Genomic DNA, 19907 nt, shown 5'->3' on the forward strand with positions numbered 1-19907 from the left:
ACCCAATTCAATTTACTATTATAACTTGAAAATCAAATTTGCCTAATTAAATTTATATAATTACATTCATGGAGACATCCACGTAATATTTTTTATATTTGAGTATTTTATCCTAACCTAGACTCAAATATAAAAAACTTTCATTTTCTTTTTCAAACATTTTGAAGATAAGCCCCACCTAACACCAATAACGCAATATTTCGTTACTGCCTCTATCTCCCCACGTAATGGCCAATTAATTAACTTTGATTTTATTCCTTATTTAATATTATTTCCTTCGACCTACCTCCGCAAGGTTACCTTCCCTTCCCTTTTCCTTTAACTATATTCCTAACAAGTCAAGCAAAAAAAGCCACACCACTCACTCACCGTACTACTGAAAACCGCCATAAAACAGCGTTATTCTGCGAGGTTGGTAATTCAAACTGTGTAATTTGGATTTCACACCAATGGATAACTATTTGAAGGAGTTCGAATTGGAACCGAAAGATCGTTCCATTGAAGCACTGAGTAGATGGAGATTTGCGGTCTCAGCCTGGGTCATCAAGAACCGCCGCAGGAGGTTCCGCAATGTTGTAGATCTCGTTAAACTAACACTCGCCGAGGAGAAGAAGAAGAAAATACAGGTTCCATCTGTCTTTCTCTCTCTCTCTTAATGCACTTTCAGTTTGTGTTGTTGTGTGTGATTTACGAGAACTAAACATTAGTTTTTTTATTTTTTATAGTTAGTTGAAATCTTATTTCAATTGGAAAACGAATCAAACACTGATAAATCAGGATAGATAGTTAGTTATGACTTATTAGGAACGTTGAAAAGAAGCGGATGAAAAACGCTATGTTGTGATCCAACGTTTAAGCTTCCGTCTTTATAAACCATTTTTCCTTTCCTTATAAAACTGGATTTGTTTTACAAATAAATAATTTAATTATTTTTGAAATATATAATTTATCACATAGTTTATCTCGTTTACACTGATAAAAAATACATATTAAACAAGATCATTATGAATTTTTAGAATGCAATTAATATTTAAAAAGGTTAGTGAAAGAGATTAAAACAAAAGATATATTTAAACAATTAATATTAAAAAAATACATAAAAATATTTAGATTAAATTATAGATCGAATAATCTAAAATTTTGTATGTACTCTCTTTGAGTACTAAATTCAAACATATTCTTCGTTTTAATTTTTTTACCAACATTTTGAGTATTAATTGCGCATTAAAATTTTGAATTATTTATATTATTTTAATTATAATTTTTTTTATAATAATACATATATCTCGTTGTTTATACTGCGAGATAATTATAAGTGTATTTAATTATAAGTGTATTTCCTTTACACTGTAAATGAGATATGTTTTTTTTTATAATTTTAAATATCTCATTTGCAAACTAGCGTAAAACAAAACTTGATTAATTTGATTTATAGTGTAAACGAGATACACTATAAACGAGATAAATTATGTTATATAAATTGATTAATACGTTACTAATTACATAATTTTGTAAATAAAATAATTAAATTATTTATTTAAAAAAATCTTATAAAGTTACTGATACTAGTAAATGTTGGAAACTCCATCTATTTTACTTTTTTATGTTTATTTTTATTTTTGGTTTATAGGAGATATTTCATAGTTCTAGTTCTCTAGATGTAAGAATTCTACCTTTAAATAGAAACTATGAATTACGCCCGTTGGACACTACAAAATACAAATCATACAAAGGAATTGCAATTATGTTTTAATATTTTATTTTTATTAAAATATAAATTAATTTTTTATTGATTTTAATTAAATATTTTAAATATTTTTTATTATATAAAATATTTTAAATAATTTTTTATATTAATAATTAATAATAGAAATTATTTTTAAATTAATTAACACTATTTATCAGTAACTTCAACATTTTATCACTCTTACTCCTAAACATACTACTACAAAGAACTCGGTGCGTGAATTGGAATTAGGTTTTTCATTATTATTATCTTTTAAGAAGAAAATTAGTCTACTTCTAACAGTGGATCCACTAGTTCAGTGTTACATCTTTAAACAAAAAAAAGTTGTCATAGTGGTTGAACCACCGGGTGTTAGATAATCGATTGCTAGAGAGAATTTTAGATATTAACTTTTTATTTGGGAACAGGGAGGGAGGATAATGTGAGGCTTATTTCTATTTGACTAAATTTCCAAGTTGCATTTTGAGGCTCTCATCAATATTCATTGGCATTAACATTGATGGTCCATGCTCCATACTCGGTCCCCGTCTGCTGTCACTTTTTATTATAAATAAAAGAAAAAAATATTATTTTTAGAAACGGCTGTGCTACATGATACCCATATCCTTCTATGCGTGCATAATGCCATAATGTATTGCGGTTATTGCAATCAAATAACAATGCTAAAGTATAAAAGAAAAGTTTATTTGTGAAAAGACAAACCTAGCTGAACCTCGTCCATATTTTCATATGAGAAAGATAAGGTTCTTAGGAATTTTTATATTTTATTTTTTAAAAGACAATAAGAAAATACAAATACAAGTCGCACACTTAATGATGCATTAGACTTCACCATTCTCTAAGGTTATTAGGGTACTCAAATAATAATAATAATAATATATTTATTATTATTATTATTATTATTATTATTATTATTATAGTTACAAAATCATAGTTAGTGTATAGTAAAATAATATAACAACAACAAATAACAAAGTATTGTCTTATAAGGTCGGCTACATGGATTAAACAACGTCATTAAAATTTATATATATCATATTTATAAAAAGATAACTTTTATGTAGATTTTATTTGATTACTTCATGAATAATCTTTTTAAGTTTTTATCTACTTTTCATCTATTATCTATCTTTTATTTTATTCATTCTCCTACTTAAATATTTTATCGATTTTTTTTCACATATCCAAACTATATGAGATATTAAAAAATATCTTTAGTGATTTCATTAGGAAAAATTTTCAGAGTAAAAGAAAATTAAATCTTTACCAAAATGCAATAAATAAATAGAGAACAGGAAAATCTTCGATGTTGACGTCAAAATCCAGTATCCACTACTAAGTCACTGACCCACTTTGCGGGTTTATATATCTGTTGCGGGTCATTGCTGTTGCTTTTGCAGTGGTGACTGGTGAGTACCGAGTAAGCCAATATATATATATATATAAAAATGTCTACATAATATTATTTTCAATAATGTTATTTTAAATATTTATTTAAAGGTGTTCTTTCATCTTCGTCATTTATATGCTTGATAAATATGAATGCATCTTGTCATTTATATGCTTGATAAATGTGTCATCAATGGATAAGATTCATAGACAAATAAATTATTTTCATTTTCTAGCATGACTTGATTTATAATTAAAATGGGACTTCCCTAAGCCACATAAATTTGTAACAGATACACTTAGCGATTCTATCTCATTGATTTTTATTTTATTTTATGTTCTTAATTTTGAGTTCACATTTTGCTCTTTAAAAATATGAACATTTTTTGGGGATTTTTATAATTTTTAAATAATTAACATAATATCATATTTAGATATATAAAAAAAATTTACATGTATCACATATAATTTGTAAACTTGATAAATAACGAAAAATTCTCTCTTATTTAGTTTGATATGCAGAAGTTTGTTTTTGTCATTGTCTCGTTTCCAAATAAAATACGTTATAAAAACTTGTTTTTTTTGTTATCATTTTTGTACACAAGAAATGTGATACATTTATAATGTATAATTATCTAAAACATATAAAAATGTAAGTATTTTAATTAAACAAATTTATTGTAATAATAACATATAATATACATAACATATTATTTTAGATTACATATGTAGTATTTTACATCCAGTACACTTTTTTATTTCAAAATTAAATTAAATGTTTAGATCCAACAAATGATAATCACAACATAATTTAATCTTATATTTAGTGTAGTACAATAAAAAAAAAAAGTCTCATAAAAATTCGTACAATAATTGGAAGTTTCTATTTTCTAAATGAATTAAATTTTTTGTTTCAAAAACATGTAGAAATAAATTTGTAATCTTATTTTTTAAATTATTTCTCTCTTCAATTGTTTTTGCTCTTCTCATAAAATGCAGAATTACTGTTTATTTTAAATAGGCTACACATAGATCGGATAATATTTGCGGTAATTATCCGCATCCGATCCGAATTTTGCAGATATTATCTGATCCGCACTATAGTAAGATCGGATAGTGGATTTAACAGTGATATCCGCGGATTCGATCCGCAAATCCGTATATCCGCACGTCTCATATAAATAGCATAGTTTAAGAAAGTAAACCCTAATGTGATATGAATTTTAATGTGTTGTTTTATGAATTTTATGGTATCTTGTTTTTATTTTTTTATGTTGTACTTCAACTTAAAATAATTAAACTTAAATATTGTGTTATTATTTTTTTTGTTATTCAAGAGAACTTTTATTGATAATATTTTAGGAATAAATAAATTTAAACAGATGAAAAATAAAATTTATAGATATTTTTTTATAAAAATAGCCAAATAAAATTTTAAAATAATTTTTTTTAAATTATACGAATATATCCGATATCCGATCTGATTCTATCCATACAGATAAAATCGAATCTGACCTAAAAAACTACAGATATCATATTTGATCAAATCCAATCTGTATACAGTGCTATTTTAAAAGAAGAAAAATTAGAGAACCATCAATTTTAGTTTATAAACTAACTTTTTGAGTCAGTAACCCAACAACTCTAATTTAGCAGGCCAATGTCATATTTTTTCCAATTCTTACTCTTTTCAAAAGTATTTAAAATGAATATTTTAACAAACCAAACATACTAAGATTCTCTGTACATAATTTGAGGAAAACAATCTTTTAATATGTTAACCTATTTTTTATTAGTAAATATGTATATATATTTATTTTTATGTAAAATTAATAATAAAAAATTATTAAATAATTTAACAGATTTAATTAAATTATTATTTAACTATTCTCTTCATTATCAATTTTATACGAAAATAACTTCTTATTAATTTTTCGTAACAGTAACTAGATTAGAACGGAGAATCTCATACATACTGTTCAAACCATTCTATTTTAGACTAATCGGTGTCTATATTCGATTATTTAACTCTTTTTCCTCGGGTGTAGTATTATTTTACCTTGCTTTCTAAATGCTTAATATAATTCAGGCATCTGTCGATGAATGAGTGGGATAATTGCATAGTCACCCTCGTCACGTTTGGTCATAGATCTCAAAGTATAAAATACACAAAAGTCAGATGAGATGGACCAATCATAAAATACAGAAGGAAACGAATATGGTGAGGGAATGTATTTTATATTCAATGGCCGGCTAGTCGGCAGTTAAAAGAGGGATGCAATCAGTGAACCTGGTCAATTAGATTGAAATCTAAGATAGATTCTTGATAAGTGATAATAGAACACCTATGCCACTTAGTCATAGAAAAATGAATGACAGGGGCCTAGTGGCATTAGTATATTATCTGCAATTTATTATAATATTATTCTACCATACTCACTATTATCATAATTGCTGACTTTCTCTTTACCAACAATTGAGGTTTGAGACCTGAATGCTTAAACAATCTTTTTTTAATAGAAAAAGTATAGAGAGATAATGATAGTACTATAGTAATAAACAATGTTAACAATAAAATAATAAAAAAATAGAATTAAAATTATAAATTAGATGATTAATTAATTATTAATAATTTTAGATTTTAAATTTTAAAAAATAAAGATTATAAATTGAATCAAATTACAAACGTTGCAATTGCATCCAATATCACGTTAATTTCTCTTCTCTAATTACAAATTTTAATTTGCAAAGTAACTCAGCTGCTGTTTCATTTTTTCGCTCTCCAATTCGATGCTGTCTAAATTTCAAATTAATAATTCTTATTAAAAAAATATATATTAAAAAAATAAATTAAATAGTATATATAAACTAATATATTGATTTAAAATAAATAAGGAAAAAACAATGAAAGGTTTTTTATGTTTTCTTTTTCTATCTTCTATTAAAATAATTTATTTTGTAATTAGTATGTTTTACATCATTGCAATAATTTATTAGAAATAAAGATATAAATTAAATTAAAATTGATAAAAAAAATTCTCCCAATTTGGTGAAACTTGAAAAATAAGAACGTTGGGTAGCTAAAAAGAATCTCCAAAACTCTGATCTTTTAATAATAAGATTTATGATTGAGTTTGAATCCTCTAAAACTCCTATCCTCCAAAACTCTCTAAAACCAAATTTGTCAAAATGCCATAGGTCTACAATCGTAATGAGAGAGACGATGTATTGAAAGTTGTATTTAAGCTGTCTCGAGTTTATCTTTTTTTCTCGTAAAATATAAAAATATTATCAAACTACAAATTTTGGAAACAGTTACAGAAAATTGACAAAATTTACAATTTAATTTTTATCAGTGCGCATAACTGGTTGCAGACTTACTGTTGATTAGATAAAAAAAAGAAAAAATAGCAACAATCTGAGGCTCATTAATTTTAATATGGAAAACATGTTGGTGATTTGGGAGAATATGGAGCAACTGTGTGTATTACACAGAGATGGACGTGTCAGATGAAAAGCACAGCACGCAGGGGGCGTGGTGCATACATCACATGGGGGCGTGGAAGCTAGGTGGCAAGCTGTGGTTGAGCCACCTAGGCAGCACGCAGGGGGCGTGCTTAGTCAGCACGCAGGGGGCGTGCTGACGTGGCGAAATCTGGTTGGCCGGTTGCTGCACCACGTGGGGGGCGTGCTGCGTCAGCACGCAGGTGGCGTGCTGACGTGGCGGAAGGTGATTGGTCCAAGTGTGAACCACGTGGGGGGCGTGGTAAGTTCACCGCTCTATATAAGGTAGAGCTCGATAGTGTTTTCCATACTGAGTGAGTGAGATTTGAGTGTGTTGTGAGGATTCTTTGATGCTGTAGTTGGTGTAATGGAGGACACCGCAAATTTGGTGGTGTATCGTAATGGTGAGATAATACGTAATACTCATGAGGGAGTGAGGTTTGTGTCACAAAATTCGTTTTCGTTTGTGGTTCCATGCACGATGACGTTAATGGAGCTGCAGAACGGCCTATGTCAAAGCATGGAGAATGGTACGTTAATGAGAGTGAGGAGAATTCTGTACCGAAATCCGGTTGTGGTTTTTGGTGGCCTAATACAGTTTTATACCATTCCGATCACGGATGAGGCGAGTATGCAGAATATGTTTCAAATTCACCGGCAGACTTATATGAGACACCCACAGATTGAGTTGTACGTTGAGTTTGAAGCTGAAGAGGCAGAAGCGGTCCAAAATGATATAGATGTAAATGATGATATAGCTGCAGTGTACGAAGGTATGAATAGTGACAGCAAAGAGGACTTCGAAGCCACTTATGAAGCCGGCGATGAAGATGAGGATGGTGATGTGGGAGTTGAGGCAGCAGTGGAGAATGTAGTGGTTCGTCCCTCGAGCAGTCAACCGATGGGGGTTCCACCTTTTTTGTGTGAGTTGGATCTCGACGCCATGCATGCCCCCGAGTTTCCGGAATATGCAAACAGAGGTACGTGTTGACTAGATAAGAAGTTTTTGTTACTTTATACCTTGGAGTGTGCAATAAACGATGATTTCGGCTTTCTGTAGGTATTGCTGATCCTGAGGACGGAGAGTTCCGAATTGGAATGGAATACAGCTCTAGAAAGTCGGTCGTTGCAGCAATTAGAAGTTTCACTATATCTAGAGGAGTTGACTATGATGTGTTTGAGTCTGAGCCACAGACGTTCTATGCAAAATGCAAGATGTACGGGCGTGGATGTGACTGGCTTATCCGAGCCAGCTTGATACGGAGAAAAGGTTGTTGGGAGATACGCAGATACAACGGTAGGCACACGTGCACCATCGGAACGATTTCACAAGATCATTCCAAGTTGGACTCAGATACAGTTGCTGAGGCTATAAGGCCGCTGGTTGAGTCGGACCCGTCCATCAAGGTGAAATCTATAATTGCGGAAGTCCAGTCAAGGTTCAACTATACCATCAGTTATCGAAAGGCTTGGTTGGCAAAGCAGAAGTCAGTTGCGCTCGTTTTCGGTGATTGGGAGGAATCTTACCAAGCATTGCCGTGGTGGCTCTCGGTCATGGTGCAGAAGATTCCTGGTTCAGTTGTCCAAATAGAAACACGACCACTCTACAACGGGAACGAGGAGGCACAAGGTGTAAAAATACTTCATCGTGTATTTTGGAGTTTCAATCCATGCATTAGGGCATTCAGACATTGCAAGCCCCTGGTTCAGGTTGACGGCACACACCTATACGGAAAATACAAAGGTACACTTCTAGTCGCTGTTGCACAAGATGGGAACCAGAACATTGTGCCTATCGCCTTTGCCTTGGTGGAAGGTGAGACAGCTGATGCGTGGCACTTCTTCCTCAGGAATCTGCGAACGTATGTTGTTAGAAAAGACGGTGTGGGTATGATCTCAGACCGGCATGAGTCAATACGGGCAGCAGTTAATCGTTCCGGTGGTGACTGGCAACCTCCAAGAGCATGGTGGATGTTTTGTATAAGACACATCGGCAGTAACTTCTTAAGGGCATTCAAAGTCCCTCACTTGCAGAAGCTTGTTGTCAATATAGGGTATTCAAGAACGGTGGAGGAGTACAATATCAACTATAAGAGGTTGGAAGAGCGAGGCGAGGCATATGCCAGGTGGTGCGATGCCATCGGACTCAGACATTGGGTATTGGCATTCGACGAGGGACATCGATGGGGCCATATGACAACAAACCTTGTGGAGTGTATTAACTCAGTGTTGAAGGGTGCCCGTAATCTACCCGTGTTGGCGCTTGTCCGAGCAACATATTATAGGTTAAATGAACTCTTTACACGGAAGAGTGCGGAGTCTCACGAATGCAAGCGTGCTGGATTTACGTACTCCGCATTTGCGCAACAACGGATAGAAGCAAGTATGCAACAGGCTGGGAACATAGTTGTGCACCGCTTTGATAGAAGAAATGAGGTGTTTGAGGTGCGCGAAATGACTACTGGAAAGGTGTTAGTTGTTGATCTAGCGCGACGGACGTGTGACTGTGGGCACTTTCAGGTTGAACGAATACCATGTCGCCATGTTATTGCTTGCTGTGCTAACCAGCGGCTTGATTGGCAGTTGTATGTGCATGATGTGTACAAGATGACGGAAGTTCGTAAGGTTTATAGGTTTGAGTTCACACCCTTAGGAGATCCTGAGACATGGCCTGCTTATGAGGGACCCACATTGGTCGCTAATCACGCACTGAGGCGAACGTCTAAAGGCAGGCCCAAACTGACCCGATATCTGAATGAAATGGACTCACGTGACATGCGTGGTCCTCGGATATGCCGTCTCTGTGGTGCTCAGGGTCATAGTCGGAGTAGGTGTCCGCAGCGTGCTGGACCGAGTGGTGCTGGTTCATAGTTTAGTTTACTCATGTTTGTACTTTTTAATTTGCATTTCGTCAGTTAGTGCTTTTATTATCATTCGTGTTTGTACTTTTTTATTTGTATTTTTCAAATGAAGTCTATCCATTGATATCTAAATGTCTGCTTAATATTGTCATTAACTGATTTTCTTAAGTTAATATACAAAAAAGGGAACTACAGGTTACATAAGTTACCAAAGCAAACATTAAACACGAATTACATTAACTTAACTCTGAAAATAAAATCTAGATAATCTAAACCGAAGCTCACTTCTTTCCACCAAAGTACCTCAGTCCCTTACCCATAATGCCCAGACTGAACCGCGATGGAGTATACCTATCAGGTGGATTTTGCTCCGTCCGTAGGTCATATGGGTGACCTCGAACTGAGTCATCCACCCCCGGAGCTCTCGAACCACCTGCCTCTGTCGGAGCGGCCGAACCACCTGCATCTGTCGGAGCGGCCGAACCACCTGCATCTGTCGGAGCCGATGATCCAGGGTTGAACGTGTCAACAACTGTGTATGCCCGCTGACGATGCATAAAACCACTATCACATGATGCACTCCCTGACGTGCGGTCGGAAGTACGACCCTGCAAACCATGAGCCGTATCTACTGATGCCCTACGTGGATCAGCTGACACTGACAGTGAAGGGATACCACTAAAATCTGACCAGCCACCCAAACCAGCCTCTCCACCACTGGAGAAGTCAAACCAATCTGTACCGGAAGGAATGGTAAGTATGGGATCTTGATGATGGCCGGACGGACCGTGGTCACTGTGCTGAGAATGGTGGCTGCTCTGAGCGTGGGGGGTGTGCTCAGAGTGCTGAGAGTGGTGACTGGCCTGAGAGTGATGGCTACCATGACTGTAGGCCGGTGGCTGTGGTATATAATAAGGAATCGGCTCAAACACTGCATGCTGTGGGGCAGGTGGCTGTGGTATATAATAAGGAATCGGCTCAAACACTGCATGCTGTGGGGCAGGTGGCTCTGGGGGAGGTGGCTGTGGGGCAGGTGGCTGTGGCTGATGAGGAACGTATGCCGTCAATCTCAACAGATGTCCGTAGGAGCGTACGTACCAATCCCGATACTCTACCGTCGGGAAAAAATCCCAGGTCGGAAGGGGGTGCCGATCCCGCAATCGACTGTGTCGCCTGTTGGCCCACTCCTCTATCCATGCCCCATGCAAAACTGTCCAATCATGTAGCTGCACTCCACGTAGAACGACGCAATGCTGATCAACTGGAATATCTCTTACTGCCCGCGGAGGAGGTTGTGCATATCCATACTGACGCATCACTCGGTCCGCAGGGTGCCACTCGACACACTCGAATGACAACAACGGAGCAACGATGTCACACACCTCAAGATGGGGATATAACTCGTCCGGAACGATCAATCCGTGATACGGCCGCCACTCAAACTGCCACAGTATTATTGGCATATTAGAACCCTAACAATAATGGATTGAAAAACGGAACAGCTAAAATATAACTATTTACCTCTTCCATGTAGTCTATGTCATGCCTGAATGTCTCTACGGTCTTGGATAACCACGCTGTAGTCCGTTCCGAATGACTCCACCTGACACGTTATTAATCGAAAAATTTAAATAAAACACCATAAGTCAAACATGCATCATGAATATAACACAAGACTAAAATAAGACTTATTACCTCCTGGCAACTGGTATCTCGGCGGGTGGAAGGGTTTGTCTCGGTACGGGAGCAAGACACGGCATTCGCTCCCATGCCCAAACAAACAATAGATTCAGAGGGCCATCCATCTCTTTAGTATCATATCGTGATGCACGGCATAGTGCTCTGTAAAGATGAGCGAGACAAGCTGACCCCCAACTGTAAGTATGGATCTGCTCGAAATCGCGCAGCAATGGTAAATACTTCGCATGGGCATATGCGGTCGACTTGTCCGTGAATAGGGTCGACCCTAACAAACAGAAGATATGACATCTGACGTATCTCCTGATGGACTCCTCAGTATCCAACGGCTCTGCATCTCTAATACGTCGAACCCAAGCCAACTTGATATAGGACTTCGCATTATGACTGACTGATGGCTCACGACCGAATATCGCTATGCCCTGACTTTGAACAAACTCGCTGCTACTATCTGTCCATCCACTGACAGGCTCTCCATCAATGGGTAGGCCGAATATATGAGCGACGTCCTCTAATGTCACTGTAACCTCACCAATTGGCAATACAAAGCTATGGGTTTCAGACCTCCACCTTTCAACCAGAGCAGCTAACATGGGGTGAAATCCTCTTATGACTCCAATTCTGGCCACGTGGTAGAATCCCGTGGCGCGTAAGTGGTTCTCCACCATCGGATCTCACGTCTGTGGTGGATCCAGTTTACGCACCAACAAATTCCTGTTAGGCTGCATTAACAAAATTACATGTTACATTAATTAAATAATAATCCTTATAATATTATAATATACATTCACATATTTATACGAGAACAATATTAAATAATATAAAATTATTATCTAATATAATATTATTATTATAAAAATAATTATCTTCTTAAATATAATATATATATATATATATATATATATATATATGTATATAATATAATATACGATAACAATATTATTATTATATTTATATATTATATTATACGATAACAATAATATAATAATATATATATGTATTATACGATAATAATTCATACTATTATATAATATATTATTATTTTTTATACATTTTACATATTTAGTTTATTATAATATTTACTTACTAAATTTTTTAATAACGATACAGTATAATATAATTTAGGGTTTATTTACTTACTAAATATATTATTATTATTATTATTATTATTATTATTATTATTATTATTATTATTATTATTATTTTATAAAAAATATTATTATATTCTTAAAATATTTAAAAATATACAGAATAATATTCTCAACACCAATATATATATATATATATCATAAAAAAATACATAAAAAATAAAATAATTTAAATACATCAAAAAAAAAATTTATTTACTTACATAAATAGGATGATCCAGATAGTTGATAATATGTTCTTCAGGCGTTAGATAATTACGTACCATTTTTTTTTAATCCTTTAAACTAATATTCTTTTTATTTTCACATATAAACTTAACTCACCACTATTCACTACTACTTACTATACCCTCCTCACTAATTACCTCACTTCTTTCTCTCCTTCTCCCGTGTATCTCTTTTCTTTCAGCTATGATATGAATGGGAGGAGAAGGCGTCCTGCATGCATATATATATACATGGAGCAATGGCATGCGTGGTTCCCGGGGTGGGAGGCTGTCTCCTGCATGCAGACAGGACTGCAACACGCCCCCCGTGGTGCTGCTTTGGGACTCCGCGAAAGCTGCCACCCCTGACGTACCACGCCCCTGGCGTGATGACTCACCACGCCCCTGGCGTGCTGCCACCTCAGCCACCACGCCCCCGGCGTGCTGCCAGCTCGGCTATCCACCTCAGCCACCACGCCCCTGGCGTGCTGCCACCTGCCACTCCTGCTCAGCCACCACGCCCCCGGCATGCTGCCAACTGTTTCTGCCGCTCAGCCACCACGCCCCCGGCGTGTTGAGGGTAAGCTCCACCCTCGAGTAATTCCCCTCCTTGGCCAATATCCGGCCAATTCACCAACACTTCCTCCATAAATAAAATAATTTCCGACAATCTGAATTTGAATTTAGAAGACAAAAGACCAGTAAGAATAAGTGCTCAAATCCAAAGAAGCATACATGACTACATGAGTCATTTTTATTTCCTGGTATTCACAATTGTATTGTGGTCTCTGGGATTGTCAAATTAAAGTAATTATAGTAATATCCGTGTGACTTTTTAGATGACTTCAATCGAACATATACTGAAATTTGTCCACTAGGCCGAAAATTGACCAATTTTTACCCTAAAATAAAAGCACTTTGTTTATCATTGTCCATGATTTCTATCTTCAAATAGTTACCAAATAAAGGGTTAATCAAATTAGTCCTAAAAGATAAGATATTTTTTAAATTTATTATTAAAATTTTTTTAATTAAATTGGTCTTTCAAAATTTACGAATTAATCATATTCGTTCTCTAGTCACTCCATTAACAATTTTCTTCAATGATTAATGTTATAAAATGTTAATTAATAATATATATAATACTTGATATATCTAATTAGATATTAACCAAATATATTTATGAAAGTTTATTAATTTGTTCATTTTTCCTAATTACACAAAGCTTATTCCTAATATGACCTAGTGACTAAATTAATAGATTTTCATAAATATATTTAATCAACATTTAATTGAACATGTTATGTGTTATGTATGCTATCAATTAACATTTCACATTATCAATTGTTTACAAAATTACGAGTGGAATAACTGAAGGACAGATATGATTAATTCGTAATTTTTAAAAGACCAATTTGATTGAAAAAATCTTTCAATGACAAATTTAAAAAATACCTTATCTTTCCAAAACTAATTTGACTATTAACCAAAAAATAAAAGAGAAAAATACCAATAACTATACACAGTAACCAAAGACATTCTTCTAGTTTTCATATAAGTATGCCAAGGATAGAAACGGTTGAGGTGTTAATACTTACTTCCACTAGCCCTTGGATACGTATTCGTCAAGGTTATAAAACATTAAACTTTTGGGAGGAGCATTGGAGAAAGGTCTTCTCTTTTTAATCTAGCATTATGGGAGTCTCTTACTTCAAGGAATTCTGGTTTCCCATAATATCTCCTCTAACAAAGACAAGTACTAATCCATTGCGTATGAGAACTCCATTTAAGGGTTTGTGTTTGGTCAATGAATTACTACATCCACAAGACAGGATTCGAACTCCACACTTGCTTAAACAGACTAATGAGCTAACTGTTAGATGAACCTAACTAGGTTTACTTCAAGGAATTTGATCATTAGCATATCTCATATTCTCTGAGAAGTAAATCAGTGTGTTGGCATGCTTATCTTGATCAGCTTAAACTTAGAGTCGGATGATTTCTTTTGTGGAAGCTGCTCCAAGAATGGAGGATATGGGAGTAACATTCATCCGTAACCTTTTTTTTTTTTTTTTTTGAGATTTCACCAAAAGAAAAATCTAGTCTCTTGATAAGAGGTAAAATGGTGTTGCCAAAACAACACATTCGAATAGTGTAATTTTTTCAATTTCCATACAAAGTATATATGCAAAATTTTCTATTTGAATTTGCTCATACCTTGCATTCATCCTTGTATGATAGCTCTCTTCTGTGTCTCTTTCTCTAGAGCATGCTCTTGCTTCAATGATGTACTTCCTTGCAAATGACCTCTATTGATAGAGTGATTGCTTTGAATATTGAACTTAAAAAGATTTTCGTGTGTTGAAATTTTACCCCCTACTTTAATCCTTCAGCTTCAAATGCATTATCCTCTCAATTTTTTCTCATTTGATGCAGCTGGAACCCCATAGATTCGTAGTAAATGCTGACCATATTATCTTTATTTACAGCATAAACTAAGGAGCATTCGGGTTGTTGTCCAAGTTCATCGGGCAAAAGATCTTTTAAAGAATGGTATGCTTCTAACATAATCATTGTTTTAGAATGGTTTACATACTGCTTGCACATTTTCTAAATTTTTTCAGTTCTCTTAAACATACAGCTATTAGTTCAGCAGTTGAATACGAGCTATCAGAAAAGACAAGAGAATCTGGTTTCAGAATTGAACCAGATGATATAGCAACGCTTGTTTCTGCCCATGATCTAAAGAACTTTAAAAAAATCGGCAGAGCTGAAGGGATTGCGAGGAAACTCTCAGTCTCTGTGAACGATGGTGTTAGTCAAGATAGTATACATAATAGGCAACAAATTTATGGACTTAACCGCTACACGGAGAGACCTTCAAAATCTTTCTTGATGTTTGTTTGGGAGGCATTGCATGACTTAACACTAATCATTCTCATAGTTTGTGCTCTAGTTTCTATAGCTATAGGGCTTCCCACTGAAGGATGGCCAAAGGGTGTTTATGATGGTCTTGGTATCATACTTAGTGTGTTTTTGGTTGTTACTGTTACTGCTATTAGTGACTACCAGCAATCCTTGCAGTTCAGGGATTTGGACAAAGAGAAGAAAAAGCTCTTTGTCCAGGTGACCAGGGATGGGAAGAGACAGAAGGTTTCTATTTACGATTTGGTAGTCGGAGATATTGTCCATTTGTCAACTGGTGATCAAGTTCCAGCTGATGGAGTTTTTGTAACTGGATACTCATTACTAATTGATGAATCAAGTTTGTCAGGTGAGAGTGAACCAGTAAATATAGATGAACAAAAACCTTTTCTTCTTGCGGGAACCAAAGTGCAGGATGGTCAGGGAAAGATGATTGTTACAACGGTTGGCATGAGGACTGAATGGGGGAAGTTGATGGAAACTTTAAGTGAGGGAGGTGAGGAGGAGACTCCATTGCAAGTGAAATTGCATGGAGTTGCAACAATTATTGGGAAAATTGGGTTGGCTTTTGCCGTGTTGACATTTATCGTGTTGACAATAAGGTTTCTTGTTGAGAAAGCAGTCTCTGGTGACTTTGGTAGTTGGTCCATGAATGATGCAATGAAACTGCTGGACTACTTTGCTATTGCAGTGACCATAATAGTTGTCGCAATTCCGGAAGGATTACCATTAGCTGTGACACTTAGTCTTGCTTTTGCAATGAAAAAATTAATGAATGACAAGGCACTTGTGAGACATCTTTCCGCATGTGAGACTATGGGTTCTGCAAGTTGCATTTGCACAGACAAGACAGGAACATTGACCACTAACCATATGGTTGTGAACAAGATTTGGGTATGCGAAAAAGAGGCCGAGATCAAAGGTAATGAGGGTGCAGAGAAGCTGAAAACAGAGATACCTGAGGAAGTAATGAGCATCCTTTTACAGGCTATATTTCAAAATACATCTTCTGAAGTAGTTAAGGATGAAACCGGTAATAACACAATATTGGGAACACCAACAGAATCAGCATTGTTGGAATTTGGTTTGCTCACAGGTGGTGATTTTGATGCACAGCGCAGTACCTATAAGATAATTAAGGTTGAGCCTTTCAATTCAGTTCGGAAGAAGATGTCTGTGCTTGTGAGTCTTCCTAATGGAGGGGTCAGAGCTTTCTGCAAAGGAGCATCAGAAATAATACTAAGAATGTGTGACAAAATTATTGATTCTAATGGAAATGCTGCTGATCTTCCTGAAGAACAGGCGAATAAAGTTAACGATGTCATAAATAATTTTGCCTCTGAAGCTCTGAGAACTCTTTGTTTGGCTGTTAAAGATATAGACGCAACAGAAGGGGAAAGCAGTATCCCTGATCATGGCTATACTCTGATAGCAATTGTAGGAATCAAGGATCCTGTGCGGCCCGGGGTCAGGAAAGCTGTTCAAACTTGTTTAGCAGCTGGAATAACCGTCCGTATGGTGACCGGTGATAACATAAATACAGCTAGAGCCATAGCTAAAGAATGTGCTATACTCACCGAGGGTGGTGTAGCTGTAGAAGGATCAGAGTTTCGAAACTTGTCGCCGGAGCAAATGAGAGATATCATACCAAATATTCAGGTTGTGCTCTTGTTCAAAGATACTGCAACTTTCGATTCTTATTTGAGTTGCTTGTCTCTCTTATGTTCTTAACATGGTTTCCTTCAGGTAATGGCACGTTCCCTACCGCTTGACAAGCACACTTTAGTATCCAATTTGAGGAATATGTTTGGTGAGGTTGTAGCTGTAACTGGTGATGGAACCAATGATGCTCCTGCACTGCATGAGGCAGACATTGGACTTGCCATGGGGATCGCTGGAACTGAGGTTTGTTCCTCACTCACAAATATTGAATTATCCTTGACTTGAATTTTCTGTCATTTTAATATTTTATATTATTGTTAGTTATATGTTACCAAATTTTAATGCTATTTCATTCTGTCTGTTTCAAATCATACCTCATGCAGGTTGCCAAAGAAAATGCTGATGTGATTATAATGGATGATAACTTCACTACTATCGTTAACGTGGCCAAATGGGGACGTGCCATATACATAAACATACAAAAATTTGTGCAGTTTCAGCTAACTGTAAATATTGTTGCTCTGGTTATCAACTTTGTTTCTGCATGCATCACTGGTTTGTTGGACTTACGGAAGTTTTTATTTACCGTTCAAATTCTATTGTATCTCCTTCAAGGAACATAAATTATTATTATTATTATTATTATTTGCTCTTTATTTTCAGGATCTGCACCACTCACAGCTGTTCAGTTGCTTTGGGTAAATTTGATTATGGACACATTGGGTGCATTGGCTCTGGCTACTGAGCCTCCCAATGATGGACTAATGGAAAGACCCCCAGTTGGAAGAAAAGCAAGTTTTATCACCAAACCAATGTGGAGGAATATCTTTGGTCAGAGTTTGTATCAATTGATTGTCCTTGCACTTCTCACTTTTGATGGGAAGAGGCTACTGGGACTTACTGGTTCAGATGCAACTCAAGTGCTCAACACTTTGATCTTCAACTCCTTTGTATTTTGCCAGGTATATATCAGATAGGAATTTCTTTGGTGAAAAGTAAAATTAGGTGAGGAGTGAAGGATTTTACTAGATTTATAAAGAACATGTGCAATATAATTTTTTTTTTTTTTGGTGGGTTTTTTCTTAATAAAGAATCACTGTAAGATACTATAGGGGTTTTTTGTTAGAGGGAAGTAAATGATTGGATTGGGGTAAAAAAGTGGTCAAAAGTTTTATGGATGAGTTTGAATGAAAGTTTTGATGGAGTTTTAATGAAAATTTTTTTATCCCAACCAAATATACTTGTATCACTGAATATTTAGATTGCAAGGTAGATGTGGTGAAGTCTTGATCCAAATTATAGCTGATAAGTTTTCAAAAAGAAAATTGACTTTTGAATACTCCAAGTTCTTTTATACTCTATCACCTTTGGGTTTTGTTGTCCCAAATTCCAATGCTTAAACTTTCATTTCAATCTTAAATTATGTATCAATGAACACCCTTCTTTTGGGTTTACAGATAACTAACCACTTTGGAAAACTATGGCATTATTAACAATAGATTACTCAAATTTCGGTTCATAATGTATTTTTGTACTAAAATACTTAGGGTATATGTTTGGATAAATTTGTATTTAAATGACTTTAATGAATAAAATTTACCTTGCTTTTATCTTCCAATCATACATACCCTTAGCATGTTTCATAACTTCACCATTTAGCCTGAAATACTGGATATATTTAAGAATTGAATATAACATGTTAGTTCATTTTGCCATTATCTCTTTCTTTTGCAAGGTATTCAATGAGATAAACAGCAGAGAAATTGAAAAGATAAACATATTCAGAGGCATGTTCGACAGCAAGATATTCTTTGCTGTCATTTTCTCGACAGTGGCATTTCAAGCAATCATAGTCGAGTTCCTGGGAACCTTTGCGAGCACGGTACCTCTGAACTGGCAGCACTGGTTGCTCAGTGTATTAATTGGAGCAGTCAGCATGCCCATATCTGCTATTCTCAAGTGCATTCCAGTTGAAAGAGACACAACAACAAAGAACCATGATGGTTATGAAGCACTTCCATCTGGTCCGGAGCTTGCTTAATTTTTTTCCTCTTTCTTTATTTCTTTTGGCAATCATGGATTAAATTTTGAGCCTATTATGACATACAATTGCACTCTACGCAAACGAATCTCTCAAGGAAAAAAAAACAAAAAAGGGTATGTGTTGGTGTTGGGGGGGGGGAGGGGGGAGAGAATGAAAACAATTTTGGATGGAAAACAATAAAGCAGCATGCAATAGTTCATCCAGTGGTTGCTATCTTTCTGCTTTGGATACTCAAAGCTTAGTCAAAAAAGATAGAAAGAAAAAAGGGTTCGTCCAATGAGTAAAAGGAGGGCTAGTTGATTTCGGACACATTTGATATATCAATTATTTAAATTATTGGACATTTCACATTGAAATTTTATGAGGCAACTATACATTCTAGAGAGAAGTTTGAGAGAACCGATCTACCTTTGTATTTTTTAAGTATTATAGAAGCATAAAACCAATATAATTTTTTATTGACAAATCTACCATAAATGAACAACAATTTTATACCCTGGCCCAGAAATGCTAGCCAAGCCCAAAATGAATAAAACCTAATTAAGAGATCTAACATAATCCACATCTATCCGACCTTGATGAGGTCAGACATAGTGATAAAAAGACCGGCTCTGCTTATCCAAATAAGTAATTGACTTTTAAGATATCTCTCATTTATCTAGAAGGGAGATCTCAATGTCTTCTCTAGAAAAAGGAAACGGTAATCTACCAACAAAGATGGAA

At 35.1% G+C, this 19907-nt stretch overlaps 1 protein-coding gene across 1 annotated transcript; it reads left to right on the top strand.

Annotated features, from left to right (window-relative positions):
• The first annotated feature begins 274 nt into the window (after positions 1 to 274).
• LOC130967926 (calcium-transporting ATPase 4, plasma membrane-type-like) lies at positions 275 to 19584 on the top strand. The gene is made up of 7 exons (XM_057892977.1): positions 275 to 626; positions 15043 to 15106; positions 15195 to 17137; positions 17225 to 17383; positions 17524 to 17695; positions 17804 to 18102; positions 18876 to 19584. Exons 1-7 carry the CDS (start codon positions 450 to 452, stop codon positions 19179 to 19181), a joined length of 3120 nt encoding a protein of 1039 aa, XP_057748960.1. The 5' UTR covers positions 275 to 449; the 3' UTR covers positions 19182 to 19584.
• Positions 19585 to 19907: the final 323 nt, after the last annotated feature.

This window comes from Arachis stenosperma, chromosome 3 (assembly GCF_014773155.1).
Source record: "Arachis stenosperma cultivar V10309 chromosome 3, arast.V10309.gnm1.PFL2, whole genome shotgun sequence".
In the NCBI taxonomy this organism is placed as follows: domain Eukaryota; kingdom Viridiplantae; phylum Streptophyta; class Magnoliopsida; order Fabales; family Fabaceae; genus Arachis; species Arachis stenosperma.

Excerpts from the sequence above, each read along its gene's own strand:
- LOC130967926 (XM_057892977.1), top strand. The coding sequence starts at position 450 with ATGGATAACTATTTGAAGGAGTTCGAATTGGAACCGAAAGATCGTTCC. Across the intron at positions 17,138-17,224 it reads ATATCATACCAAATATTCAG|GTAATGGCACGTTCCCTACC; the intron begins GTTGTGCTCTTG and ends GGTTTCCTTCAG. Across the intron at positions 17,696-17,803 it reads TGTTTCTGCATGCATCACTG|GATCTGCACCACTCACAGCT; the intron begins GTTTGTTGGACT and ends CTTTATTTTCAG.